At 36.8% G+C, this 27,390-nt stretch overlaps 4 protein-coding genes and 1 long non-coding RNA gene across 6 annotated transcripts; 3 read left to right on the top strand and 2 right to left on the bottom strand.

The window, feature by feature from the left end:
• Window positions 1–193: 193 nt before the first annotated feature.
• LOC114742905 (ADP,ATP carrier protein ER-ANT1) lies at window positions 194–3,645 on the top strand. Its single transcript, XM_028931130.1, has 4 exons — window positions 194–483; window positions 1,489–1,776; window positions 2,126–2,497; window positions 2,918–3,645. The coding sequence occupies exons 2-4, from the start codon at window positions 1,510–1,512 to the stop codon at window positions 3,230–3,232; spliced, it is 954 nt and encodes a 317-aa protein (XP_028786963.1). The 5' UTR covers window positions 194–483; window positions 1,489–1,509; the 3' UTR covers window positions 3,233–3,645.
• LOC114742909 (uncharacterized) lies at window positions 2,893–23,829 on the bottom strand. The gene is made up of 4 exons (XR_003739923.1): window positions 23,761–23,829; window positions 20,849–20,857; window positions 12,652–12,657; window positions 2,893–2,905 (listed from the first exon to the last, which is right to left on the bottom strand). It is a non-coding gene; the product is annotated as an uncharacterized LOC114742909 (long non-coding RNA).
• LOC114742907 (protein HEADING DATE 3A-like) lies at window positions 4,109–5,639 on the bottom strand. The gene is made up of 4 exons (XM_028931132.1): window positions 5,433–5,639; window positions 5,209–5,270; window positions 4,729–4,769; window positions 4,109–4,607 (listed from the first exon to the last, which is right to left on the bottom strand). The coding sequence occupies exons 1-4, from the start codon at window positions 5,637–5,639 to the stop codon at window positions 4,384–4,386; spliced, it is 534 nt and encodes a 177-aa protein (XP_028786965.1). The 3' UTR covers window positions 4,109–4,383.
• Window positions 13,113–16,919, top strand: LOC114742906 (sucrose synthase 2-like). Its single transcript, XM_028931131.1, is given in 10 exon segments — window positions 13,113–13,181; window positions 13,285–13,458; window positions 13,719–13,835; window positions 13,967–14,133; window positions 14,925–15,149; window positions 15,292–15,467; window positions 15,470–15,612; window positions 15,706–15,950; window positions 16,035–16,173; window positions 16,505–16,919. Coding segments are annotated over 10 exon segments (1,470 nt in total). The 5' UTR covers window positions 13,113–13,127; the 3' UTR covers window positions 16,535–16,919.
• On the top strand, window positions 19,309–26,866 carry LOC114742901 (probable acyl-CoA dehydrogenase IBR3). 2 transcript variants are annotated; one of them, XM_028931127.1, is made up of 18 exons: window positions 19,309–19,484; window positions 19,589–19,723; window positions 19,973–20,113; window positions 20,267–20,398; window positions 20,667–20,852; window positions 21,024–21,101; window positions 21,235–21,345; window positions 22,377–22,475; window positions 22,554–22,674; window positions 22,811–23,073; window positions 23,707–23,901; window positions 24,069–24,211; window positions 24,428–24,512; window positions 24,597–24,806; window positions 25,256–25,408; window positions 25,598–25,702; window positions 25,831–26,084; window positions 26,494–26,866. In XM_028931127.1, the coding sequence occupies exons 1-17, from the start codon at window positions 19,350–19,352 to the stop codon at window positions 26,020–26,022; spliced, it is 2,484 nt and encodes an 827-aa protein (XP_028786960.1). In that variant the 5' UTR covers window positions 19,309–19,349; the 3' UTR covers window positions 26,023–26,084; window positions 26,494–26,866. The 2 variants fall into 2 exon arrangements, with proteins under 2 accessions (XP_028786960.1, XP_028786959.1); XM_028931126.1 differs by having other exon boundaries at window positions 25,831–26,325; window positions 26,494–26,678.
• Window positions 26,867–27,390: the final 524 nt, after the last annotated feature.

The raw sequence follows: 27,390 nt of genomic DNA, 5'->3' as shown, positions 1-27,390 counted from the left end.
TTTTTCTTTTTGAAAAAAAGCCAATTTTTACCTTGAAAAAAGAAGTCAACTTAAATTCAATGATCTACTCATATGTAGCTTTAATATTAACGTAAAAATTAATTAAATTCAAAAAATGACCACCAGTCATCTCTGATTTCACATGATTTAGACCGGATAAAAATAGCATAAAAAAACTCGTGGCCCCGGGAAAAGCAAACATAGAATGAACAAGGCCTGGCGGCTTGGCGGGGGCGATAGTTTTGGATGCAGTACGTGTAGCCGGCGACTGAGAGGACCTCGTTGCCGGCGGGGACAGCGGCGCCGGAGGTGAAGGAAGGTCCGTGTCTGGGGCCATTATTTAGGCAAGAACGACAAGGTGTGAGGGAGCTCGGTGCAGCAACGTCGCCGTTGGCTGGAACTTGACGAAGAGGGGGAAATCGGCGACTGAGGTGATAGAAAACTGCTGGGCTTCAGTGCGTTGACGAAATTGTTGTCTTCAAGGTTTGGTTTCCCCACCTCAGGCCTAAATCTCTCTTCATCCAACGTTTCAATTATGGTTGTTCACTTGTTCTCTATGGCTATCACATTTGTGTGGATTAAAGATTTTCGTTTCAGTAGGAGTGGACAATTTGTTGATGTTCGGCTGTGCAAATCTGTTGTGCTTCTTGTTTGCGACTGATTTTTAATATATGAAAATGTGAATATCTGATCTCTCTCCGTGATGCAAAATAAATTTTCAATCTTTTCCACTTCTGGGCAAATCCAGTAAAGAAGCCTCTTTATCAAACTGTTCATGGGTAGTTCCGTAAATTTACCTCGCTCCCGTTTCCTGGACCTAGGCACCTAGTTTTCCCCCACCCCTGCCGGCAAACATATCTCCTCCGTTTGAAGATAGAATTCTTCCTAGCTGCTGCACTTTTATCTCTCTTCGTGCAACCAAACGCCCGAGCAGGTAGAAAGAGGCTGATTTGCATTGGCATTGGCATTGTGTCATGTCAGTTTTCAGACGAGGAAGAACTTCTACAAAAGAAAATGAAACTTTGAAGGAACTTTTAAGTGTATGGCTTATAATATTCGTAACAACTGCAAAATTTGTGAAATAATTGCTCCGTACGATATGCATAATAAGGTTGACTTTGTCCACACTTAGCCCGTTTCTCTGAGTCAGTGTAGCTTTCAAAGATAGTAAACGTCAGAGAGCCTGGAGTTTTTCTCATACCTGCACAAAAAGACTAGATTTTGTTAGATGATAAGCAATTTCTAATCGTACATATATTTATGGTTTGGAATAAAGTGATTAGTGTAACGTGTTTACATGCGTGTACGCTCCCACTCACAGCATTAAGAGTATGTGCCTTCTGTTCTGCAGCAAGTTATTCTGTTATGTATCACTATTTCAGTTTTTCTGACATTAAACGTTGGTTTCTGCCAAAATTTAATCTATGTATGGATAGTTATCTTTGTTCATGGCTCGGTTTTCAACTAACTTTTGTACGTATCATCCAGGATCAGAAAGAGCAGTTAAAAATGGTAGTAACGTCAGCACAATATGACAGATTCTCAATGGATTTTGCAATGGGAGGTGTAGCAGCCATTATATCTAAGAGTGCAGCGGCACCAATAGAGAGAGTTAAGCTTTTATTGCAAAATCAAGGGGAAATGATAAAGAGAGGACAACTCAAGAGACCATATTTGGGCGTATCTGATTGCTTTAAGAGGGTCTTGAGGGAGGAGGGTCTCTTTGCCTTTTGGAGAGGGAACCAAGCCAATGTTATACGATACTTCCCAACACAAGTGAGTTATAATTTTTCTGACATTCTGATTGATGTTAAAGGACACCCCCCCTTTCCGTGTTGCATCTCCTAGATTTCTTTCCACTCCCTTGTAGTCACTGACCAGAGATGGGTCATTTAGTGAGTAGGATTTTAGATGTTAGGATAATTATTTCTTTTAGGCTAACTGAAAATATTTGTTAAAAATTTTATGTAACCTTATTTGCTCCCGGATTTAGTACTCTTTGTCATTACTAGAGGTAATTCCCATTTGTAAACTTGTGCCTTTTTCTTCCCAATCTATTCTGTACCCAATTGATATTGGTTTATTCTAGGAACCATGTTTGAACAAACACTTAATTGGTCTATAGGCTTTCAATTTTGCATTCAAAGGTTACTTCAAAAGCATTTTTGGGCATTCCAAAGAGAGAGACGGGTATATTAAGTGGTTTGCTGGAAATGTGGCTTCAGGCAGTGCTGCAGGAGCTACGACTTCACTACTACTGTATCATTTAGATTATGCTCGCACCCGATTGGGTACGGATGCATTAGAATGCCATGCCAGTGGTCAGCGCCAGTTTAAAGGGCTAGTTGATGTATATCGCAAAACCTTATCAAGCGATGGAATTGTTGGCTTGTACAGGGGATTTGGGGTTTCAATAATGGGAATCACCATGTATCGAGGCATGTACTTTGGAATCTATGACACCATGAAACCTCTTGTCTTAGTTGGGCCTTATGAGGTACGCATCTACTCTTCTAATGACTAGAGTTCTCTAGCTTGCATCCCAGGGGCAATGGTGTAGTTGAGTACTTCAAACGAGCATTTTGAGCTTCTTTTACTATGGAATAAGTCTTCTTAGTTGGGTTTTCCATGATATGTATTACTGATATTTTAGTCCGAATAAAATCTGTAAAGTTGCAACGTACTCAATTTTGAACATTCATTTTTTAGGGAATTTGAAAATTTTGGCTTTTTTTTTTTTTCCTTCCCACTTGTGAATACACCTGATTTTTCTTGCCATAGCCCTCTATTCTTACATGCGTTGATAATTTGGCTCATTAATTGCTTATAATGATTTAAAGCACTGGAGGAGTGTTTTTATGCCATACTCGCTCATTCCTATCCTTAGTCCTTTTTATTATTTATCCTTCTACGACAGGGTAATTTTTTTGCTAGTTTCATGTTGGGTTGGAGCATTACGACCTCTGCTGGAGTTTGCGCCTACCCTTTTGACACACTCCGACGGAGGATGATGTTGACATCCGGACAGCCAAATAAGTATCGCAATACATTGCATGCTTTTAACGAGATTGTGCGACAGGAGGGATTCTTTGCTCTTTTTCGGGGAGTCACCGCAAATATGCTTCTTGGCGTCGCAGGAGCTGGGGTGCTCGCAGGATATGATCAGCTGCACCGAATCTCATCAAGACACGGTCTCCATAATGAGCAGCCCAGACAGGGAGCTTTGAAATGAAAGTCTGAATTATGGAGACATTTTATGGTGGCCAAATCCATTCTTGTTGGTTCGCTCTGCTTCCACCGGCTGCAAAAGCTGTCCATCAATTTGCCCTCTTACGTGATTTCCTTTGTCTGATATACAAGATCAGGCGTGTAATATTATTTCAATATGGTTATTATGCATAACCGTATATTTTATGGTTATGGTTCTACTCATTGAATAGAATAGAGACCTCTGCTTTTAAAAGAAGAAGAAGAAGAAGAAGAAGATAGAATGGAGACCACAAGGGACGCTAGATTTGACATTTTTCCTGCTTATTTCAGATCTAATGCATGCTCAGTTGCTCCTCTCTCTCTCACAATTTGTATAAACATTCTGTTCACTTGCATCGAAGTTTCTCAATTTAAGTTTGGTTTAACAAATGAAAATGAAATCCGTACTTTAGTGGGTGAGTTCCTTGTTTTAGTTGAATTTTAGAGAGAATAAAATCTATCATGACAAAAATTGTGCTTCCTGAAGCCTGTACGCGATGACGTCGTCGTCAAACGCCGGATGAGGATGCCACCTCGGCCGCTGGCCTCATCTTTCCCTTTCTTCAGCATCATCCTATTCCTGATTCCTCGTGCATTATCTATATCATTGACCGCGTCGATGCTATTTGATTTTTTCTTGGTCTCTTCAATCTTGTTTTTCTATAATTTTTGACTATGAGAGTATCTTATCATTTTGCAGCATACTTCTACGGTACCAAAAAAAAAAAAATCATATTTATCTTATGTAGTTATCGAATGAAATACGTGGGCTTTAGCTCATTAAACATTACTACTATTTTTTTTTTAAATTTATAGAATTAATATTCATTCGAACTTGAAACTGTAATTATAAGAAGTAAGTTTATTATATTAAAGAGGAACATACAATATAGTTGAGAGAAACACACACACACACACAACTATATAACTATATAACTAACCTAAGGAAGTCATTTTCCGGGTTCCGAATATTTAAATACTTACTAGAGTAATGTTTAAGATGAGTCTTCCTATGCATGACTTGTCCTCCTTACATTTTGTAAGTTTTTATTATATGTTGGATATTCATATGGATGATTGCGAAACACAGGACAGAAGGAAACGACGGAGATGGTGGATGAGTTTAGCTTGAGATTAAGCTCTCCTTCCACCACTACCACTTTCTCGTTGGCAATTAAAGTAAACAGCTGCGACTGGCTGTCCCAGATTATAAAGCTCTGCAAAGTCTCTGGTGTTGAAGTTTTGACGCCATCCCGGCGCATACACCGCTTGCCTTCCTGGTTGCTGAAACAACACAAACACGTAACGATGAATCCCCACCGCTGGCCGTGGACTCTCGTAGCACACGATCTCTTGTCCTGTCATCGAAATTATGTATACGTACACAGTTCAAATGCAAGTTTTGGTGATTGAAAACAATATGGAAGCTAAACGTTAGAAGTTGGAACCAAAAGAAAAGGGATATTAGTATGTACTCACCGAAGGTTGCTCCCGTATTTGCGGGAATATCAGTGACCAACCTGGGCGCATCCATTCAAAAAGAAAAGAGAGAGTTACAAAAGCAAAATGCTTTACAGTCTACACACGCGGCATGCAAAATGTCCCCACTGACAAGTGTAAGAATCAATAACAGCATCCAATTCGCTGTGTTAAAGGATGTCTATTTTTACATCACAGAAGCCAACGAAGTCACCGTTTTGATACTTTTCCACGTGAAATCAAATATATACTCAATTAGTCATTTTCTTTCCTTGAGGTTGGATTTACCCCCAACTTTATCGCCCTCCCAGTAAAATATACTTTATCTTTCAGCTCACCCCTTTCAATCTCTGGCAGAATACAAACCTCACTGTTAACAAAAAGCCATGTGATTGTATTTCGGACCGTTAGTGAGATTAAAATGAAACGAGTCAGGTTCACTTGGATGGAGAGGGAGAGAGTCACGTGATGATGGCTCACCAGTGCAAGTACTCTCGTAAGCTTGGATCACTGGGGCTGGGCGAGTCAGGGTCGACCATTACCTGCATTATATTATGTAATTCCAATCAAGAAAAGGACTCATATGACCACATAGGTTATTCACCCACAGGGGAGCCAGCAAGCTGGTGGCCTTGCAGGAAAACAACATTGTTAGCGATAAAAACAGAATAAAATAAGAAGGAATTAATATTGGGAGTACGAACCAGAGTGTAGAAGTTCCTGAGGTCGTGTCCCCCGCCAACTTCGATCCTGGGTTGAGAAACCACCTGGGAGGGCCTGAGCTCACGACTATTAATGACTTCTCTGTTATTGGGGTAGATGACCCTCATAGACACCGACCTCGTAAAGGGGTCCACTACGTCTCCAATTACTCTTCCTACTACCAGAGGATCCATTTCTCTGTTTCTCATTGTTCTATTGCCTTCCACGACTACCCCACACAACAACCTCTATTTATATCTCTTTCCCCCTCGATCTGTAACCTTCAACATTTGATGTCAGTGGATTCTGTTTCAGTGTTTTCCTTTCCCTTTCGCTTTTTATTCGTTCACTTTTCCCACTGATGTTTGTGATATATTCTTTTCAAAAGCTTTAAAAAATATATATATTTGCGGTATAGGAAATAGCATATATAAATATTGATCTTTTTCAAGAATGACCAGAAATCATTTTTTAGAACATGTCACTGAATTATCAAGGGTCATAATAGGTGTTGCCTGGTATGAATGAATTCACTGAACCAAGCGAATGTGTAATCCTACCAATAACCATTTTTTCTTCTGTTATATGACACGCGTTGTAAAATTTCTGTATGCTAATTGGTGTATTTGGATTATTGCAAATCATATGCTTTAAATCTAAATAGATTTTGTTATTATGATGACATATATTTACTCTTTTGAATTGCTGGATCCAAAAGAGGATACTGGATTAAAAAAATTAAAATGAGACTAAAGTGTGATATTTTAGCAATAATAGATGATATGTACAACATCTAGTTTCATGAAAAAAATGGAATGTATATTGTAGAAGTATATGCAATAGATAGAGCGTACGTATATAAAATTATAATGCTTTTACGGTACTTAATGTAAGATTTAATTAACTAATTTGAATAGATTAAAAATACTAATTAAATTAATTAATATGATATATTTTTTCTAAAATACTCTAAGCATCTTTTTAATTACCGCTCTCTTTTTCCTTACTTAATTATTGTTGAAGGCATATTAATAGGTTAATCTAAAAAAATTGATAAAATTGTGATACAAGTCTTGTACATAGGATCAACACTAATTTTTTTAATGAGGTCTTATATTAAAAATATAGAAGAAATAATAAAATAGATTAGCTAAGAATACCAGAGAGAGAAGGGCACATGTGGTTGGTTTAGGAGAGCATTGAGGATCAAGAAATGGTGGTTTGTCTCCCCATAGACTTAGTGTGAAGCAGGAAGCTAAGTTAACGTGGTAGGGACGCTACATTCATTTGATTAATGACTTGTCAACCGAATTAGTTTCAATATTCATCATATGATGGACATCCTAAATTTATTAGAACTGAATCATCCATATCTTATTTGGATAGTCAAGATTTGATTTTTTGTTTATTCAAAATAATTATTTTAATATGTATATAATCTAAAATAAAGATAATCTTTTAACTATCATTATTTTAAAAAATAGTTTTTCCTATTTAAAAATTTTAAATTTAAACCGTTCAAATTATATATAAATAGTCTAGATTTGATGTGTTTAGAGTATTTATTAAGGTGATAAGTATTGAAACCAGCTCTCTTATCAATCAGATATAGAAATAAATTCAGATCACCCATTCTCTCTTACACCAAAATGGCCACACAACATCTCATTCCTTTCCAACGCACGTCTCATCTTTTATCTTTCTCATTATTCTGCCCTTTGACTTGTTTTCTGAATTACATATCACCACTCTATTTTCCTTTTCACTCTGGTTAAGAGAATCAATCAGAAGTATTTTTTGTGTGGTATTTTTAAGATAAAATTTATTTCACATACTTATCATGCAGTATAAAACCACTTAAAATAAGTTAATTTTTGTAAAAATTGTAATACATAAAATTTCTGTGTGCTAATTGATGTATTTAGATTATCGCAAATCAGATGCTTTAAAGCTAAATAGATTTTGTTATTATGATCACATGTATTTACCCTTTTGAATTGCTGGAAAGAGGATATTGGATTAAAAAAAATTAAAATGAGACTAAAGTGTGACATTTTAGCAATAATCAGTGAACAAAAAACCAGTTCAGACCAGTCGATTCAATTGGTAAATTGGTAAACCGGTCAGTAGGCCGGTTTGGTTTGGATACTAAACCGGGAGGGAGTTAAACCGGTAAAGAACCGGTCAAACCGGTGTGAATCAATAAAAAGTAGTGTGAACCGGTAATAAACCGGTTTGAATAATTTGGTTGTTATTAATCTTATTTTTTTTCATGCAGCTCATAATATATTAGCCCTTATAAATTTAAATGAATTTTAATGATAATTTTGGTAACAATAATTATTAATTTTAATTAATGATGAACCATAAAAATCAAAATTTTCAATATTATTATACTTTGTTATTGTTACAATCAAATTATTGTCATATTTTCTTATATTTTGTTATTAGTGATTGTTAATGTTGCTATATTTCATTATTTTTAATCAAATTATATTATTTTAATATGACTAGTTGGATTCCGAGTTGATCTCGGTTCGACCAACTGACCATTAAATTACTACCTCAATCAGTTTAATGTTCAGTTCAGTTTTTTGTTCCTTGACAATAATGGATAATATGTACAACATCTAGTTTTATGAAACGAATGGAATGTATATTGTAGAAGTATATGCAATAGATAGAGCATACATATATAAAATTATAATGCTTTTACGGTACTTAATATAAGACTTAATTAAATAATATGAATAGATTAAGGACGTTAATTAAATTAGTTGATATGATATGTTTTTTCTGAAGTACTATAAGCATTTTCCTTAATTACCGCTCTTTTTCTCCTACTTAATTATTGTTGAAAGCATATTAATAGGATTAATCTGAAAAAGTTGATAAAAATGTGATACAAGTCTTGTATATATGATCAATACTAATTTCCTAATTAAGTCTTATATTAAAAAAGGAAGAATAATAAAATAGATTAGTTGAGAATTAAAAAAAAAAAAAACAAAGAGAGAGAAGGGCATGTGTGGTTGGTGTGGCTTTAGGGGAGCACTGAGGATCAAGAAATGGTGGTTTGTCTCTCCATAGAATGAGTATGAAGCAGGAAGCCAAGTTGACGAGGTAGTGATACCACATTAATGAAACCGAACTAGTTTTAGTACTTGTTATTTTGACGAGCACTATAAACTCATCAAATTTGAATCATGCATACTCATTTGGATGGTCTAGATTTAATTTTTTTTTATTCTTTATTCAAAATAATTATTTTAATATGCATAGAATCTAAAATAGATATAATCTCTTAACTATCATTCTTTCAAAAAATAGTTTTTTCTATTTAAAAATAATTAATTAAAAATTTTAAATATAAACCGTTCAAATCAGATATAGATGGTTCAGATTTGATGAGTTTAAGATGTTCATCAAGATGATAAGTATTGAAACTCGTACTCTTATCAACCAGATATGGAAATAAATTCAGATCACCCAGTCTCTCTTACACCAAAATGGCCACACAACATCTCATTCCTTCCCAACGAACGTCTCATCTTTTATCTTTCTCATTATGCCGCTCCTTTGTCTTGTTTTCTGAATTACATATCACCACTCCATTTTCCTTTTCACTCCGGTTAAGAGAATCAATCAGAAGTATTTTTTTTTTTTAATTTTATAAGATGAAATTTAGAAAAAAAATGGCAAAAAAGACTGTCAAAATAAAAAAATTATAAATAAGGACTTATAACAACATTAGTATGGGTTTTGACAACAATAATATGGGTTCTAGCAATTTTTACAAACCGGTCTCTGTGTGTAATTTTTCTATGTCAATGATTTTTTTAAATATTTTTTCTAAAATTTATTTCACATACTTGTCGTGCAGTATAAAACCACTTAAAATAAATTAATTTTTGTAAAAATTGTAATAACTGAATCCTAGTGCCCGAAATTTTAAAAATAAACTAAAGAAAGAAGTGAATTACCGAATGCTTATTTTGTGGTCAAAGAATTTTCAAATATAATATTTGACCGATCAATTTAATTCTATTTGTTTTTCCCGCTGGCTGCACGACCATATTCGCTTAAAAGTCTCTTTCATGGTTCGTGAATTTTTTTGCTAGCTGAAACTCATACGAATTAAGGAAGCGACATGTGATACTACCTGTATACGACAATTTGCTCTGGGTTTCCGTTCAATTAGTTGCGTGGAGCCTCAAATCTTTTGATGTAGAGCATGATAAGAGATCCCATATTTGCAAGAAGAAATATGGGAATATATCCGCACTACATTAATAATGAAGTGGGATGAAAGCCAAAAAAATTCTCGCCCGACCCCCCCGCTTAATTTTCAGCAAGGACACGGCACTTAACTAACCAGCTAATTTTTAACGTATTCTCGTTCATTAATGCAACGTATATGCAACACACAGGTCAATATTACTTTTGACTTTCAGCTACTAATTATCCAATGTAACGTTCTTTAATTTGATCCTACACTGGCGCACGATCCTCGTATTGATCCCAAGATTCAAAGAAAAAAGATCCCGTCTATGTATAGTTGCTGGCTCGTGCTGCGTTTCTCTAGATTTTTCTAATATGAAATTTTCGCATCTTGCGGAAGATGCTTTTTACACGCCTTTTTAATTCCTAACTGGAACTCTAACAACGTAAGTGTAACATAATGCATGCCCCACCAATCTATTGAAAATGGATTCTAACAGCTGGGACAAATAATAGCCGTGTGCAAACGCTAAAATTTGGCATAGACAATTGGCAACTTTAATTAAATTTGTATCTTATGACTAGCTCGGGTTTCAAAACAGTAAGATGAAGTATGGAGATGGATATAGAAATTAAGGATTCAAATTCTTCTCGAATTAAAAAAAAAAAAAAATCTATTCAAATGACCGGAGGGTCTCTTTTTTGAAGAAAAAGTATATATACCTTCGCTAATTGGGTTTACATTTCTAATTGGAAATTAAGAGAAAGGGGACCATAGTTGAAGGTGCTATACACTTTGCCGCAGAGGGTATCTTATATAGAATGGAAGGTGGAACATTGGTGGCCAATGATCGGAGGACGAGGCTGGAGGAGGAATTTGTGGAAAGCTAATATTAATTGCTGTCCAACAAGAAGTGTGTGCAAGAGGAATTAATTTGAAAAAGGACGAGGAATGGATCCCCTCATTATCTTCAAAGCAATAATATAATTAAAATGTGGATCGAGTACTTCAATTTCATTCTTTCGTCTTTTGACCAGGTCCCTCAATGGGAATTTCTTGATAATTCAGAGAAATCAGTTCTCCGTTGCATTCTCCAGACATACCCCATCACGACATATACCTTGGATTGTTTCCTAGTAATAATGTCATCAATATATAAGAGAGAGAAACGAGAAATTAAAAGCATGCAAGCAGTATCTGGTTCCAGGTTTCATTCTTGGCGTAAAGACAATATTCAATGTTAAAAGAATGGTTTGGTCCTGAGAGAACCTTCCATTTAAGGAAAACTTTTATATTGGTCCTATACAGGGTTTCTACATATGTCTCACGTAGAACATATGGCCTGCACTCATATCATACGCGCAGACACACATCATGAGCGTGGTGCTGAGATTGTTGAAATAGGTTAAATTCATTGAGTTGACTTGTTTAATCTACTCCAAATAATAGGTTGAGCAATAAGTATACATTTGATTAACTGGTAAGAATAAAAATTGGTCTAGCTAGTAAAGATGCAACTCATATATGCTAAATAGACGTGGGTTTGGATCACAATATGTAGATATAGGGTGAGCGTATAGTATTTTAGACAGACCTAATACTGAACGCAGATAACGAAGGTGTTGAAGTTGGTTGAAAGCTTTGTGTGTGGGAGGTGGGAAGGATGGAGATGGAGGAAGTGGAAATGAAGGGACGAGAACAAGATAAGATAGGAATTTTAAAATGAGGAAACCGCGTGCCATGGAACTTGATACTTGTCGGCAACCAAATTCAAAACGCGGAACCAAGAATAAGCTCTCTGGAATTTCACAGCTTTAACACGCCGTCAACATAAATGACCGCGACCCTCTGCTTTTGCCCTTCTTCTCCACGCATACAAGACAACACTCCAACAATCATCCATGTCTTTCTGCGGTCCTTTCATCTCCTTCATCATCCAGCATATCCACAAGCACTTACGTAAATCAGTTTTCCAATTATTCTGCATGTGGTTGCTGAAAGATATTTTATTGCCTTATAAGGATGGATGACAGGGAGCAGAGAGAGGCATGGTGGAGAGCTATTTCCCGATTTGGATGTAAATTCTGATGCAATGGAATCTTGTCTACATCTTTTACGGCCTCGAACCATCAGGTCGTATATCTTTTTATTTAGTTTTGAGGAACTAAGGCCTTTGGATTTTGCAAATTCCAGCTAGCAGTCATTCTAGTTCCACAGAATGCCTCCAATAAGTAGAGTTACCTGAAAAATATAATTCTGATCCATCTCCCAAAACTCTAAACACGAACCCGCACAGAGAGACGAATATAATAAATCTACATTTCTTTAATATCATTTTTTTTTGGTTGAAAGAAGTTTAAGTAGTGACTTAGATCCTGGGCCAAAGCCAATTAGATTCCCCACTAATATAAGGACCTCATATTGATAGTAAGATTTGAATCTCATAAGTTATAAACCAACTCCCAGCTGAACTAATTTTTGTTGGCTCTTTAATACTCCTTCGGTTCTAAATATAAGACCTATTTATTACAAAATGGATTTTATATTTAGGATCAGACGAGTATCATATTTTAAATAGGTTGTTATAATTTATATCAATTTTTAAATAGGCCCATGCACACAGCTGTACAACATTTTTAGACGCATCCCTTTAATTTTATAAAATACAATAAACAGAACAGACGCGATGATGAATACCACAACTTTGATCGCGAGGATCTTACTAGATTTTGAATTTTATTTTCACTTGCTTATATAGAAAGTGACGGACATAGTGTGAAATCAGAGTTTGGATAGTTTTTTTTTTTTTTTTTTTTTGTTTTTTGTTTTTGTAACGGGGAGTTCGTAATGGAGAGTTGTATTGGGGTGCATCAGCATGGGATCAGAAAAATTGTGAGGAGCCGGTAAGCCCAATGATGCTTTTCTGGATAAAGGCCGGGCCCAATTGCCAACGACTCCTCTAGATCCCGCCAGTGAAAACTGACAACCGTGAACAAAACTCATCGCTTCGATTCAAAAAGCGAGGGAAACAAACCGCACAATTCCTGCACCCGCCTCTTCTTACTATTGACATGTGCCCCTGCTATTAATCGGTGCTCTTTGCGCTTAGTCTGCTACCATGGCATTTTCTTTACTGTCGCGTTTTCATTTCCTTCTCGGTACTTGTCTCTCAGACTGCTTCCCCTTTCCCCCTACAAATACCACATCCCCACGTCCCATGTCTTCCACCTCCTCCATTTTCTCTTATCTGTTGCTCTGTTCTTGCTTTCTTTTTCTTTTTAATTTCTTGCGAAGTTCACCCCTTCTTTGCTATTTTCATTTTGTGCAGACGGATGGGATTTCTCGTACACCCGCTGTGATGTATCACCCCAACCTCTCGTTTGCTATTAATAACGTATTGTAATAAGCCTTACTGCGACTTAATGTTGAACAGATTTTTTATATCCTTGATCAAGTGCGAGCTTTGGAACATGAAATGCTTCTTAGAATCCAAAAGCAGGGGCTTGACGTGTCTCCAAAAATTCTCATTGTAGGTGGATGCCAAAGTCCTTCCCACTTTTCGATTAATTAATTGATGTATAGATCGAACTATTAGAGTTGCATTTATATTTACAGACAAATGGTGCTTCTAGGTTACGAGATTGATACCACAGGCAAAAGGGACAACATGCAATCAAAGACTTGAAAAAGTCAGCGGAACTGAACATGCACACATATTGCGAGTACCTTTTAGAACCAGGAATGGAATTTTGAGGAAATGGATTTCAAGATTTGAAATTTGGCCATATCTAGAGACATTTGCAGAGGTAAGCATCAGAAATGCTTCTATGTTCGTCTTATTTTCAGATTCCTTCATGCGGTCTGTGTCCTCCCTTCCTTTCGTGCAGAGGTGATCCCTTATCTTCGTATTTTTGTTAGACAAATAATAATTTGCTGTCCGTCTGGGCCAGCGATCAGCAGCAGCCTAGTTTTAGGATATTCCACCAGTTATCAGTGGCTTCCTCTTTGAGGGAGCATAAATTACCGTATTCTCATGATAAGATGGTTGTTTCTTTACTTTAAATAGGATGCGTCAAATGAGATTGCTGCTGAGTTACAAGGAATTCCAGATCTGATAATCGGAAACTACAGTGATGGAAATCTTGTTGCATCTTTGTTATCTTATAAGCTAGGGATCACGCAGGTGAGTTGACACTTCAACAAATTATTCTCATGTCATATAATTATTTACACATGCAGGTGTAAACCTTTTTTTTGGGGAATGGCAAGACTGAACATGCTTTTGCGAACCTTTTTACTCAATTTTCTATGCAGTGCAACATTGCTCATGCATTGGAGAAAACAAAGCATCCTGACTCTGTTATATATTGGAAGAAATATGAAGATAAGTACCAATTTTCTTGTCAATTTACCGCTGATGTTATTGCAATGAACAATGCTGATTTTATCATCACCAGTACATTTCAAGAAATTGCGGTAAGGTAACTTTTTTCCCTTGGAGCTTCTTTCTTTCTTTCTTTGTTTTTTTTTTTCTTGTTTTTTTTTAGGTTCTTTTATTTTCTTTCTTTTTTGGGCCTATTTTCCTAGGGGCTTCGAACTCAAGGTACATACTTGATCGTCAATATGTTTCAGAGGCTCTAGGCCTAAAAATAAAACGGAGAAATTGTTTCAGAGATTTGATGTCATCAAGAAGGTTACATTTGTTTAAGAGTAATCATGTGCCCATTTAAATGGTGTTCTAGTTCAGATCATTTAGCCCACGATAGTTTGGTGATCCCATCCAACACATCTCCCTTCCCTTTCACCAATCAAGCATTCGTAATTACCCCAACTAACATGCATATATGGCCCAAAAGGGGCAAAAAAAAAGAAAAAAAAAAGAAAAAATACCCCGTCTAATCTGAAATCTGAGTGCTCCAAAACCATGTTTGGTGGGTAACCTCCTCCACTATTTACTGCATCCGAAAAGCACTCTGAATACCATGGTTTGGTTATCCAACACTCCCTTAGTCATGGCCACACAATGAGGACATATGATGTGACTAAGGATTTCGCAAGATATGCATTCACCAAAGGCAATCGAATGAAACTCTGAAGTCAGCAAGCATATTCGGAAAATTGAATGTCAATTTCGCATCATAATTCAGCATTTTATTTTGAAGAACTAATATTCTGTACCTTTTTCAATGGTTGAACGTATGATAATTTTCTGAATGTGCCGGTTGCTCCACCGATCATATATGCCTAACCATGTCTTCAAACTTTGCCCCAGCAAGAATAACGTTGGACAGTATGAGAGCCACACAGCTTTCACTCTTCCAGGACTGTATCGAGTTTTTCATGGCATTGATGTTTTTTATCCCAAGTTCAATATTGTGTCTCCAGGAGCCGACATGAGCATATATTTTCCATACTCTAGCAATGAAAAGAGGCTTACTGCTCTACATGTTTCGATTGAAGAGTTGTTATACGGAGCAGAACAGAATGAAGAGCACATGTGAGTATCTTCCAATAAACTTTACATTTTGCATGGTAAAGAGACGCTTGTTTTTATCCGGATTAAGATTTACCTGTGGGCCTATCATACATCACCATATAACAACGTCTTTAATACTTTCCCTTTGTCTTTACTAATGCAGTGGTTTGCTAAATGATCGATCAAAGCCAATTATCTTTTCTGTGGCGAGACTAGGTCGAGTGAAAAATTTAACGGGACTTGTTGAATGCTTTGGTAAGAGTTCCAAACTGAGAGGACTTGTAAATCTTGTGTTGGTTGGCGGCAACATTGTTGTAAAGAAATCGAGGGACAGAGAAGAATGGTGGAGATAGAAAAAATGCACGACCTCGTAAAAAAATATGACTTGCACGGGCAATTTCGTTGGATAAAGACCCAGACGAATCGTGCACGCAACGGGGAACTCTGCCGTTACGTAGCTGATGTGAAAGGTGTATTTGTGCAGGTATGCTGCTGAGAACATAGATAAGGATTCGCTTGACTTGTAAGATGTTTAATGGCTGATTAGCGTACTCGACCATGTTGTGAACTGTTGCAGCCTGCTCTTTACGAAGGATTCAGGCTAACAGTGGTCGAAGCTATGACATGGGGCCTTCCAACATTTGCCACGTGTCACGGGGGCCCAGCTGAGATCATTGAGCATGGCATTTCTGGATTCCATATTGACCCGCATTACCTTGATCAGGTTGCCGCAGTTTTAATCAACTTTTTTGAGCGATGCAAGCACGATCCTGGCCACTGGAGCAACACGTCTGACGCAGGGCTTAGGCGCATTCACGAGAGGTTGGGCTTTGCTAGATGCACTCTTCAGAAGACTTTCTCTCTGCTTGGAAACTGATTTTCGGATAACGGTCTTTCATTCTACAGGTATACATGGAAGATATATTCAGAGAGACTTCTGACTTTGGCTGGTGTTTACGGGTTCTGGAAGCATGTATCTCGGCTGGAGAGGAGAGAAACTAGGCGATACCTCGAGATGTTTTACATCCTGAAGTTCCGGGACTTGGTAAGTCGCGTTCCTCTCGCAGCAGTTAGCCCATCTTGACTCTCCAGCAACACCTTTTAGGGGCCCTTCTCTTACCCCCCCCCCCCTTCTCCTTTGTTCCTTTTGCCTTGTCTTTTCTTTCTTTTCTTGGGCATAGCTGATTGCCATCTCTATCTATAATGGAAATGGGATTGTCTGAGCACACTATCTGCTTATCTTTCTTTGAATGGAACCCAACGCCAAAGTTAGAACTCGGCGCTGGGTCAGTTCTGTGTAGCGCTTTCACGATTAGCCTCATTATCACTTCCATGATGGTGTCCCTTCTTCACCCTTTGTTGTTTGTGTTATTCAGATAAAGTCAATTCCCCTCGCTGTCGATTAACAGCATTGGATTTGGACCACATTCAAGGAGCTTCTCGACGAAAAAAGTCAGTACTGTCTCTGACTCTGAAATTCTCAGCTTCTTCAAGAAAATATTAAACTTGTTAAACTTATTTTTTCCCGCACAAAAGAAAATCTGTTTTAGAGCCGTGGTTCCGCATTTATTTAGCTGGAAATTCGGAGACAATCAAAATTGGGAAGTTTAATTACAATAGACGTCATCTGCATCATTTGCTGTGTGATGAGCCTGAGCAGACCAGTTATTATTTTCGGACTTGATACATTCCTGCAAGTTCTGTACAGATAATATGGTTTCTGAAATGTGAGCTAGTTAGGTTTTTTGGGTGGTCAAAGAGGTGCAAGATTATGCCAGTCCAGGAATTGGGGCAAAGGTCCACCAGCAGTTGTATATGAACTCTTCGAATAAAGATTAGTTTCTTTTTATTAATATTATTATTTGTTATAACGATTAATCTGGATTGAGTTGGCTGAATTAGAATTGCGGCGAGCCCTTCAAAATGAGACTGTATACCCAGGGTTTTTTTAGCGGGGCTATGCATTTGTTAAGTTCAAAGATTGGTTTCTTTCATTAGTGAATGTTTAATTTTTCCCCCAAAAGAAAAAAAAATTGAATATTGATGTTAGCTATTTAACATTTTTATTTTACATAAAACTTCCATATATTAGCGTTTTGAAAATGACACCAAGTGAAGAGATTGATGATGTGAGATGGCACTCTTCTTCGACCCATAGAATCTGGTAGGTCTCAGGTGGTGTTCGGCATTGCCTCCAAAAGAAGTTGAGGAGAGGAAGCAGTAGGCTTCTACGATGAACAGACCATATGTTTGCATTTTTTAATGGTCGAACATTTCGTTAGTGTCAGGTCAACAAAATGAATTGTGGCCTTTGGCCACGCCGAATCATAATAATGCTTTTATGTCAAGAAAATCATCAGTAGAAAGTCTTCGCCTCCCACGTATCGAGTCATCATTATCTCTGAGCCATAGCCTCACTCTATTTTATTTTCTCGGTTAAAATTTTAATTTAATAAAATATCTATTTCTCTGTTTTAAAAGTGTTTTAATTTTAAAATAAAGGGAAAATCCAGAAAAGCCCCTGGAATATACTAAATCCCAGATTGGGTCCTTAAATTTCGAAAATGACAGAATGGGTCATTGACCCAATCTGTCATTTGTGAAATTCAGGCGAATTGACATTTTTGCCCCTAAGCAAAAGTGAGTAGTTATTCTCTAAACAAATCTAGGTAACGCTTACACTGTTCTAGTGATTACAAGATTCTTTGTAGTTAATAATAAGGTACCTGACAATAATAAGATACCTGACTATGAAAAAATGAGTAGTTATTCTCTACACAAATCTAGGTAATGCTTACATTGTTCTAATGATTACAGAATTAGTTGTAGTTAATAACAATACACCTGATTATAAAAAAGTGAGTAGTTATTCGCTACACGAATCTAGGTAACACCTAAACTCTTATAGTGATTCCTTAAATCATTGTAGTGAATGAATAAATGAGGGCAAAATTGTCAATTCGTCTGAATTTCACAAATGACAGATTGGATCAATGACCCATTCTGTCACTTTTGAAATTTAAGAACCCAATTTGTCATTTCTCATATTCTAATAACCTTTTTTGGGATTTTCCCTAAAATAAATTGCAAATTTAAAACAAAAGAAAAAATTGATCGCAATTCAAGAGTAGCCGTGTAATGATAATGTTTTGGTTTTATGCTTAACTTCTCCATAATCCATGTGATGCTGATTTTGTCCATTTAAAATCTTTCAAGGTGACCGGCTTACAGAACCGCTTCCATTCTTCCTCAGTTCCGTGACATAATAGCTTCTGTCTTATCTTTAATACTACCTCCGGTCCTAATTATAAGAGCCTGTTGACTAATTTGAGGAGATTAAGGAAGTAAGTTAAGTTAGTTATTTATTCTAAATAGTTATTGTCTTTCCTAAAATATCCTTACTAATAAAGTGTCTTGACTAAAACTATCATTATTAGAAGGACTACTTTGAAAAAAAAAGTATAATTATAAGAGACAAAGTGGATTGGAGTCTTATATTTAGTGCCAAAATAAAAATCAAACAGAGTCTTATATTAAGGACAGAAGGTAGTATAGTTTAACTTTTAGTTTGAATCTAAATATAAAATTTTCTTTTACTTTATTTCTCATATTTATTATTTTTTAAAATAGTTTTTATAATAGTTGTGTGTTAATAGTTTTAGTTAATACACGTTATTAGTAAATATATTTTAAAACATATAAAATTTATTTATTATAAATAATTAATTAAATAAATTTATTTAATCTAAGTCAGATTTTTATATTAAAGGTTGGATGTAATATTTGTCTTCACCGTTATAAATTATTACTCCCTCCGTTCCTTATTATAAGAGACACTTAATGTTTATACCATGTTCCTATATATAAGAGACACTTACAAGTTGTCTCTACTTTTTTGTGTTGATTTACTATTTTACCCATATATTATCTCCAACTCACACTCTCTCTCCCTCCTACTTCTCTTTCTTTTAATAATTTAATTGTTCTCTCTCCTTATTAATGAGGACATTTTTGGAAAAAAATTATACTTTTTATACATTAATTGTTTTTAACTAACTTTAACTGTTTTTTTGATCAACGTACTTCGGTTATTTGTCTGTTATAATAAGGAACGGAGGGAGTAATAAACACAAGATATAACATCTCAACATATAAATGCGCGGCGGAGGGGATCACCGGGTCATTGATTCTGACGATTGCGGTTGAATTCGAAGTTGGGTAATGGCAAGGAGAACATCTGAGCTTGTCCGACAAGTGAAACCAACTGAGGAGTTCGATCTCAGCGCCTTGTTTCGCTATGCGTCCGCCAATATCTCAGGCTTCCCCCACTCTCCCTCTCATTTCGTCGTCTCCCAGGTCGGCTCCTTACATGTTTGGTGTTTTGGTTGGTTTGCTTCTTCTTTGTTGGTTTTTGGCCACTGTTCTCTCGTTTGACTTTTCATTTCCATGGTAAACTGTAGTTTGGGCACGGGCAATCGAACCCCACCTACTTGCTGGAAGTGGGCTCAGGGGATGCGGTGAAGCGTTATGTACTAAGGAAGAAGCCTCCAGGAAAATTGTTGGCATCAGCTCATGCCGTTGACAGAGAATTTCAGGTGGTTTATGGATTTCAATGAATTTTTGTACTTGACGTCAATGTTTCCTTGCAATTCTACTTTTTTGCATTGAGAAAACGCTTACATGTTGGTGCCAGTGATTAGAAAATTGACAGTGCGGTTGAATAGATCGCTTGGTATTTGAGACATTGTTACTTCCCTTGTCTTGTTCAGTTGTTGGGAATTGTACTAAATAATATCAGTATGTTGAATAAGTAACAGTTTCTTGTGTTTTTTTCCCATGTTCAGGTTATCCATGCGCTAGGCACTTACACCCAAGTTCCCGTTCCCAAGGCTTTCTGTTTTTGCAATGATCCGAGTATAATTGGAACAGCTTTTTATATCATGGAATATTTGGACGGACGCATATTTATTGACCCCAAGCTACCAGTATGATTGATCATTTGGCTACCTTAAACCCTTTTGACTAAAATTTTCGATGGTTTATTAGATTTGGTTTTCTTTTCTTCCATTCTCACTGTGAATTCCTAATTACTATCGGCTTGATCACTAAATTACATTATGTTAATGTGTTAATTTTAGGGCTTGGCAGCAGAAAGGAGGAGGGCAGTTTACCGGGAAACTGCCAAAACTTTAGCTTCCTTACATTCTGTTGATGTGAACTCCATTGGACTGGGAAAATATGGGTGGCATAACGATTATTGTAAAAGACAGGTGGCTTAGTTACAGCTGATTTCAAACTGAAATGATTATCTATGTATGGTCAATATTATGCCCTGAAATTGCCGGGTATAAATTGGCTTGTGCATTAAACCATTATTACAGCACAATATGTGAAAGAATTTGCAGAAGTACTTTTGGTCGTGTTATTTAAAAGTTTGACCAGGCCTCTCATTTTTGTTGAGTTATTTGAAAAGAGGGATAGGATTAATTTTTATTTTTACCAATTCTGAAGGAATTATTGATTCTCTATTAATCTTAGGTTGAGAGGTGGGCCAAGCAATATATTGCTTCAACCAGTGAGGGTAAGCCTGCAAGTAATCCTAAAATGTTCGCACTGGCTGATTGGCTTCGGCATCATATTCCACTTGAAGATTCTTCAGGAGCAACAGCTGGCCTAGTCCATGGAGATTTTCGCATTGATAATCTTGTGTTCCATCCCACTGAGGTATGCTGTGCATGATAAGAATATTATTGCTTTTTCTTTGGTGCTGTTGTCAATTCATGGGTATTTCTATCAGCTCATGGTCCAAGTTAGATGAAAGACAGAAATTTCACTCTAGGCAGTGTCAAAATTAACAGTAAATTCTATGCCATATCATATTTATTTCTATTGCAGGATCGAGTCATCGGTGTGCTTGACTGGGAATTGTCAACCCTCGGTAACCAAATGTGTGATGTTGCATACAGCTGTTTGGTACGTAGCATATAAAATCTGACTCAAGACTGGTGCTTACAGGGCTATTCGTTGCATTATGTGGCATATGATATTATCTTCATTTCTTTCAATAAAAAGGGAACCACTAATTCAGTTCATGGTGTCCTTGCAGCCTTATATTGCAGACGTTGGGCATGACAACATATATAAAGGTCTGGAACACCTCGGAATTCCAGGAATTCCTACACAATCCGAATATTTGGCTGAATACTGCTCTCTGTTAGTAAGCATCTTCACACGATAATGTCATATTTGCTGCTCTTTTCTCTCTCTGTTTTTTTCCCCCCAAAAAAAATAAAAGTCTTCGTTGGATTATTCAGGCTTTAATCAAGGAAAGCCTATTTATCTCTCTTACTTGGATGAAGTGCTTAGTTTTCTATATTTAAAAAAAAAAAAACTGATACTCCTCCGGTCCTAAATATATACTAGTATAAGGGTCTTATATTTAGGACTGGAGGAGTATTAAAATTCAGAGGTGTGGCAGAACTTCTGCGGAAAAAAAAAAGAAGTGGAAGCTGAATGATAGTAGGTGCAATTCTTATGCTGTGAGAAGGAAGCAAGCAATTGGAGCTTTCTTGGAAGCAATGACAGAAACAATTTTTTAGGGCAACCATACGACTACTCAAAATAAGTAAAACAACAATTAAAAGTCAAACTTGTATGTCCCTTTTTCTCATAATTTGTTGATTAGAGTTTTTTTTTTTTTTTTTTTTTTAAGATTTACCCAACGTAAATTGCTTCTCGATTATTATTACAGACACTTGTTAAATAATTTGCCAAATACAAACCGTTTCACTCAAAGCACTTCTTTCAAAAGTCCATTTGAAAATGAGCTATTTTAAAATAAGCAAGGATCTGTGAAGGGCATGCAACCTACCTGAAGACATATCCTTGTTAGAAAAGCTATTAAAAATGCTCAAGAATTACTTGTTAATTTCATTACTATAATTATATGAATTCTTCTAGATTGATTCTGGATGGAGTAGACAATGCTCTGCACTTTACAAATTGAAAATTGAACTATATCGTTTTTTTTTTTTTTAACTTGCTGTATTCATGGTCGTGTTATTGGCGTGGGTTGGTTTTACTATGTATCTTATAGTTTTGTGCTATGTTTATCGACCACATTATTATAATATGAGCAGTCCAGACCCATACCATGGCCTGGATATGGTTAACGAAATAGTGGTTGAATTATATGCTGTTTTCATTGAAATTGAAAAAAGGTCTGACCAGAGAAATTTTGTATGCCAGGGAAGAAAGTGGCCTGTTGCTGAGTGGAAGTTCTATCTTGCCTTTTCTTTTTTTCGTGCGGCTTCAATCTACTCAGGAGTGTATAATAGATGGACCAAGGTATCTTGACTTGTTAGGGATGCTTTTGTTGTGGAAGTTTATTTTTAAAAATTTGTACCTTCTTTCTGTTCATTCTAGGGAAATGCTTCGGGGGGTGAGCGTGCTCGTTATACTGAGCTACTTGCCAATGGTCTTATAGATGCTGCATGGGAATTTATCGAGCGCAGATCTGTGCTTCCTCAACGTCCTCCATCTGTAGGTAGACTGTTTAACTGTAATGGACTTCGCTTGCAAGTTGGCTCAAATATAATTTTGTCCTTATTAGATGCCAATTATTTTTCAAGGGAGTCAATATACCCAAAATAACTGAGTTTCATTGACTCTTTAACAATTAGATGCAAATGTGCAAGAGTATTCAAAAGAATTTGTGGATGAGGATGACATGCAAGGCTTTTCAAATGCGGGAAAGTTTATTCCTAATAAAAAGGTTTTGAAGCTGAAGAACAGACTAATCAAGTTCATGGAAGAACACATATACCCAATGGAGAAAGAATTTTATGAACTTGCCCAATCTGCATCACGTTGGACTGTTCACCCTATGGAGGAGAAGTTAAAGGAGTTGGCAAAGAAAGAAGGCTTGTGGAATTTGTGGATACCTGTATGCATCTCAATTATGCTCTTCAGTCATATAATTTATCTGTATTTTGTTGAAATCTTCCATCATGCTATTTTTAGCTTTGAAATTATGCTAGGTCCTTCCTCCATATATTCCATGTTAACCATGAACATTGCTTGTTTTGATCTGAAGTACAAGGGTTTACTGCTTTCTGCATCATCCAAAATTTAATATTATTATACTGAAAAGTCTGTATCTCCATTGCAATGAGTTAAAACTGAATATTTCAAGAGCCTCGTATGAGATTTTTTTATACTTTATCTTTGGATGCTATTTGGTATTTACCCCTGCTCAAGCCTCATGAAAAAAGGGCATTGAAATAGCAGGGTGCCAGTGCTGAAGGTTTAACAAATAGGCAGCGAAAAAATGTATATATTATGTTTAAATTTAATGAGGATGAGCAGTGTCCTTCATAGAAACAGTGGTGGTAAATTATCAGGATATAAACCATTGAATGTGCAATTTTATAGGAAAGGAAATTTGGAGAAATAAGAAAGGGTAACTCTAATACAGACGAGGCTTGTAATTATTTGTCACCTATGGTTCTCGTTCCTAGTCTAGTTGCCTTTTGAAATTAATATGCTTTGAGTCTCTAATATTTCTGTTTTTATGTAGATTGACAGTGCTTCCAGGGCAAAGAGCATACTTCATGATGAGATCAATAATAACCTCTCTGGTGATGCATATGACTGGTTATGGGGTGCTGGTCTCACAAACCTTGAATATGGATACCTTTGTGAGATCATGGGTCGTTCTGTATGGGCTCCACAAGTGTTTAATTGTAGTCCACCTGACACGGGCAATATGGAGGTACGATTAACGTTAAATAAGCAAATTTGACCGATAATTGAATGATTTTGACTCTACCAACTTCTTAAACTCTTCAATTAGATTCTGTCCCGTGTAGATCAATACCTATTTCTACTTCCATTGCATTATCGTTTGATCTAGTTGTAACACAGTACTTTGCATGTTAGGTTTTATTGCGCTATGGAAATAAAGAGCAATTACAAGAATGGCTCATGCCTTTGCTCGAGGGGAAAATTAGGTCTGGATTTGCTATGACAGAACCACGTGTTGCATCTTCTGACGCAACCAATATTGAGTGTTCAATCAGAAGGTAGACTTGTCGAGAACTCCCCCCCCCCTTCCAAAAAAAAAAAAAGAAAAACTTGCACTCGATCAAGAAAGCCTTTTAGGTGATATCAATGCATTAACTAGCAAATTAACTAAGAACGGGTTTGAGCCAAGCTTTTGTTAGAAAGACCAGCAGAAATATATCAGAGACAATGATATATATATCTGTATAACTTCATCATTTTTCGTATGTATATAGACAAGGAGATTCATATATCATCAATGGGAGAAAATGGTGGACTAGTGGTGCCATGGATCCAAGATGCAAGCTTCTGATAGTCATGGTGCGTATTTTGGTTGAAAAGCATTGCAGTGATAATATCCTTTGTGCTATGGGTCAGTATAGTTAATGAAGGAAATATGCACAGGGGAAAACTGACTTCAATGCAGCTAAGCACAGACAGCAATCTATGATCTTAGTGGATATTCAAACTCCCGGTGTACACATAAAGAGACCACTGATGGTGTTCGGCTTTGATGATGCACCACATGGACATGCAGAAGTCACTTTTGACAATGTGAAAGTGCCAGCAAAGAATATTATATTGGGTGAAGGACGTGGATTTGAAATTGCTCAAGTAAGCTTAGTAAACTTTTGCATTCAGCAGCGTGATGATGCTAGCGTGTGATATTTGTTTAGACCTTGCAGTGCGTTGTCCCCGAACTTGACCTTATTTTGAGCAACATTGTAGTTCTTCTTGAAAGTTTAGAGAAGTTATAGTCTGTGGTCCATGAGTTTGACCTCTTTAAACTATGATGATGATTATTATTTTGGTAAATGTTGCTGGAACTTTTGTTGAGTAATTGGGGGGGAAAATCATCTCATCTTTTGGGTAAGTGCAAATTATCCTTAGAAAGTGGATGCTAGAATGAGAATCAGAACATATTACACAGAAAAGAATTACAGGTTTAAATTATACACGATTGGATGGGGGCTTTTTGCCACTTGCAGTTTAGAGCTTCTTATTTTGCTTGAGATCTTCCGCTCAATTTCCATGGAATCTGGTGCTGACTTGTATTCTTACAGGGTAGGTTAGGCCCAGGAAGGCTACACCATTGTATGAGACTGATAGGTGCTGCTGAGAGAGGCATGCAGATGATGGTTGAAAGGGCTGTGAATAGGAGAACATTTGGGAAGTTAATTGCTCAACATGGTTCATTTCTTTCAGATATGGCCAAGGTTTTCTGATTTGTCTATGTGCTATAAGCTTATCACTGTCTATGATTGTTCGATTAGCGGAGCCTGTGACATATTTTATAGGATTGGGTATTTAGAAAGGTCAAAGATAGAAATTTCTCCCAGCGTGACATCATACAGAATCCTACTTATGTTTTTTTTTTTTTTTGGGTTCTCCTTTTTTGGGTCTAGTGTCGAATAGAGTTAGAGAAGACAAGATTGTTGGTGTTGGAAGCAGCTGATCAGCTTGATAGGATTGGGAACAAAAAAGCTCGGGGGATCATAGCCATGGCCAAGGTAATTCTTTCTCTCTACTTTGTAATACAAAATCGGGCCCTAATTTGTGGTGGGTTACTGTAATTTCAATCAATCAGGAAAGCTGTTTTTTTACTCTCAACACCATGTTACTCCTGGTTTTGGATCAGGTAGCGGCACCAAATATGGCACTTAAGGTGCTTGACGTGGCAATACAAGTGCATGGGGGAGCTGGCGTATCATCTGACACGGTGCTGGCGCATCTGTGGGCCACTGCAAGGACATTGAGAATCGCAGATGGCCCAGATGAAGTCCACCTAGGCACCATAGCCAAGTTAGAATTGCAGAGAGCCAAGCTCTAAGTGCGTCTATGTATTTGTTCTTTCCGCTGGAGCTGGGAAAGATGTCTATTATCACTTCGAGAGTAAGAGGCCAGAAATTCCTTGGATGATCTAAGCCTCGCAAGATGACTTTTCCGAAACACCCCCACGAAGTTGCTACTGTTTGAACATCTTATTTGGCCCCTGCTGTGTGATAACTAATAAGAAGCCAATCCATTTGTGCAAATGACTTTGTTTGGCCAAAAAAATTCATTTGTGCAAGAAGGAAGCCAATCCATTTCTAGCTGATGGATGTCATGAGACAAAACATGGATCTTAAATTTGGTTTTTACTCTTCCGGTCCTAAATGTAAGATGCACACTAGTATAAGGGTCTTACATGTGTACAGGGGTCTTATATTTAGGATTGGAGGAATATTTAATTAATTGTCTGACATTAATTATGTCTTTCCCTAATTTTTTGTTAAAACTCCGCGTTATTGAAATGCCACAGGCGGTGCTTCGAAGCTCAGGCGGCGTGTAGTGGAGTACGGGATACCACGTAGACAGAAAGAAATTAGAAAGGAGCGAGGCGATGGTTCCCAGGAAGTGAGGACAAGATTTGGCGCACTACAAATGGACAAGTCATGATAATTAAATATGTACCGGGGTTCACATATCAAGGACTCGGGGGAAAGGAAAAAAAGGAAAAGAAGGTCGGGTCTACGTGCACTGGCGCAGATTGATTTTAACCACGTGCGCGCACGTTTCGTTGCTAAATATGACGCAGCTCAACGTATCTCAATCCCTTACCTAATATTGTTTTCTTCTCTGAAATACAATTTTCTTAATTTATTCTTCTAGTGTAGTCCTGTGTACTTTTGCTATCCCTTCGTCCCATTTCATCGTTTTAACTTTAAAGGGCCAACCTAAAAACAATATTCTCGGAACTCTAATTGATAGAGGAACAAAATGATTGAAAATGAAATATTAACTTGAGGACTGAGGTGCTCAAAGCTTAAGGGATTGAATTAAAATATACTAAATTAATATATATTTGAGAACGAAACCAGCAAATTGCTTTATTAATCAATATCCATATATATATATATATATATATTGATCTATATTTGCACCATGCGGGGTAGATAGAGGCACTGAAGTCCATGTTTTGAGGGGCTCCACTGATTAAATTGATATGTTTTGCCCAAACAGAGCAAACAATTAAGTGGATCAAATAAGGTCAAGGGCTACAATTCAGTTAAACTGTTGGAAAATCGAAATGATAGGAGTTGGCGGAAAATATTTCAAGAAGCAAAAGGAGTCTTTGAAATTTCCACCTCCCGTCTGAGAGGTGCGCGCGTATATATGTATATAGAGAAGGGTGGGGTTTGAACTGAGAAGCAAAGCG

The sequence above is a fragment of the Neltuma alba genome, unplaced genomic scaffold (genome assembly GCF_004799145.2).
Source record: "Neltuma alba isolate B1F8T4 unplaced genomic scaffold, ASM479914v2 tig00003893_pilon, whole genome shotgun sequence".
NCBI lineage: Eukaryota > Viridiplantae > Streptophyta > Magnoliopsida > Fabales > Fabaceae > Neltuma > Neltuma alba.
This window is presented reverse-complemented; position numbering and strand designations above follow the sequence as displayed.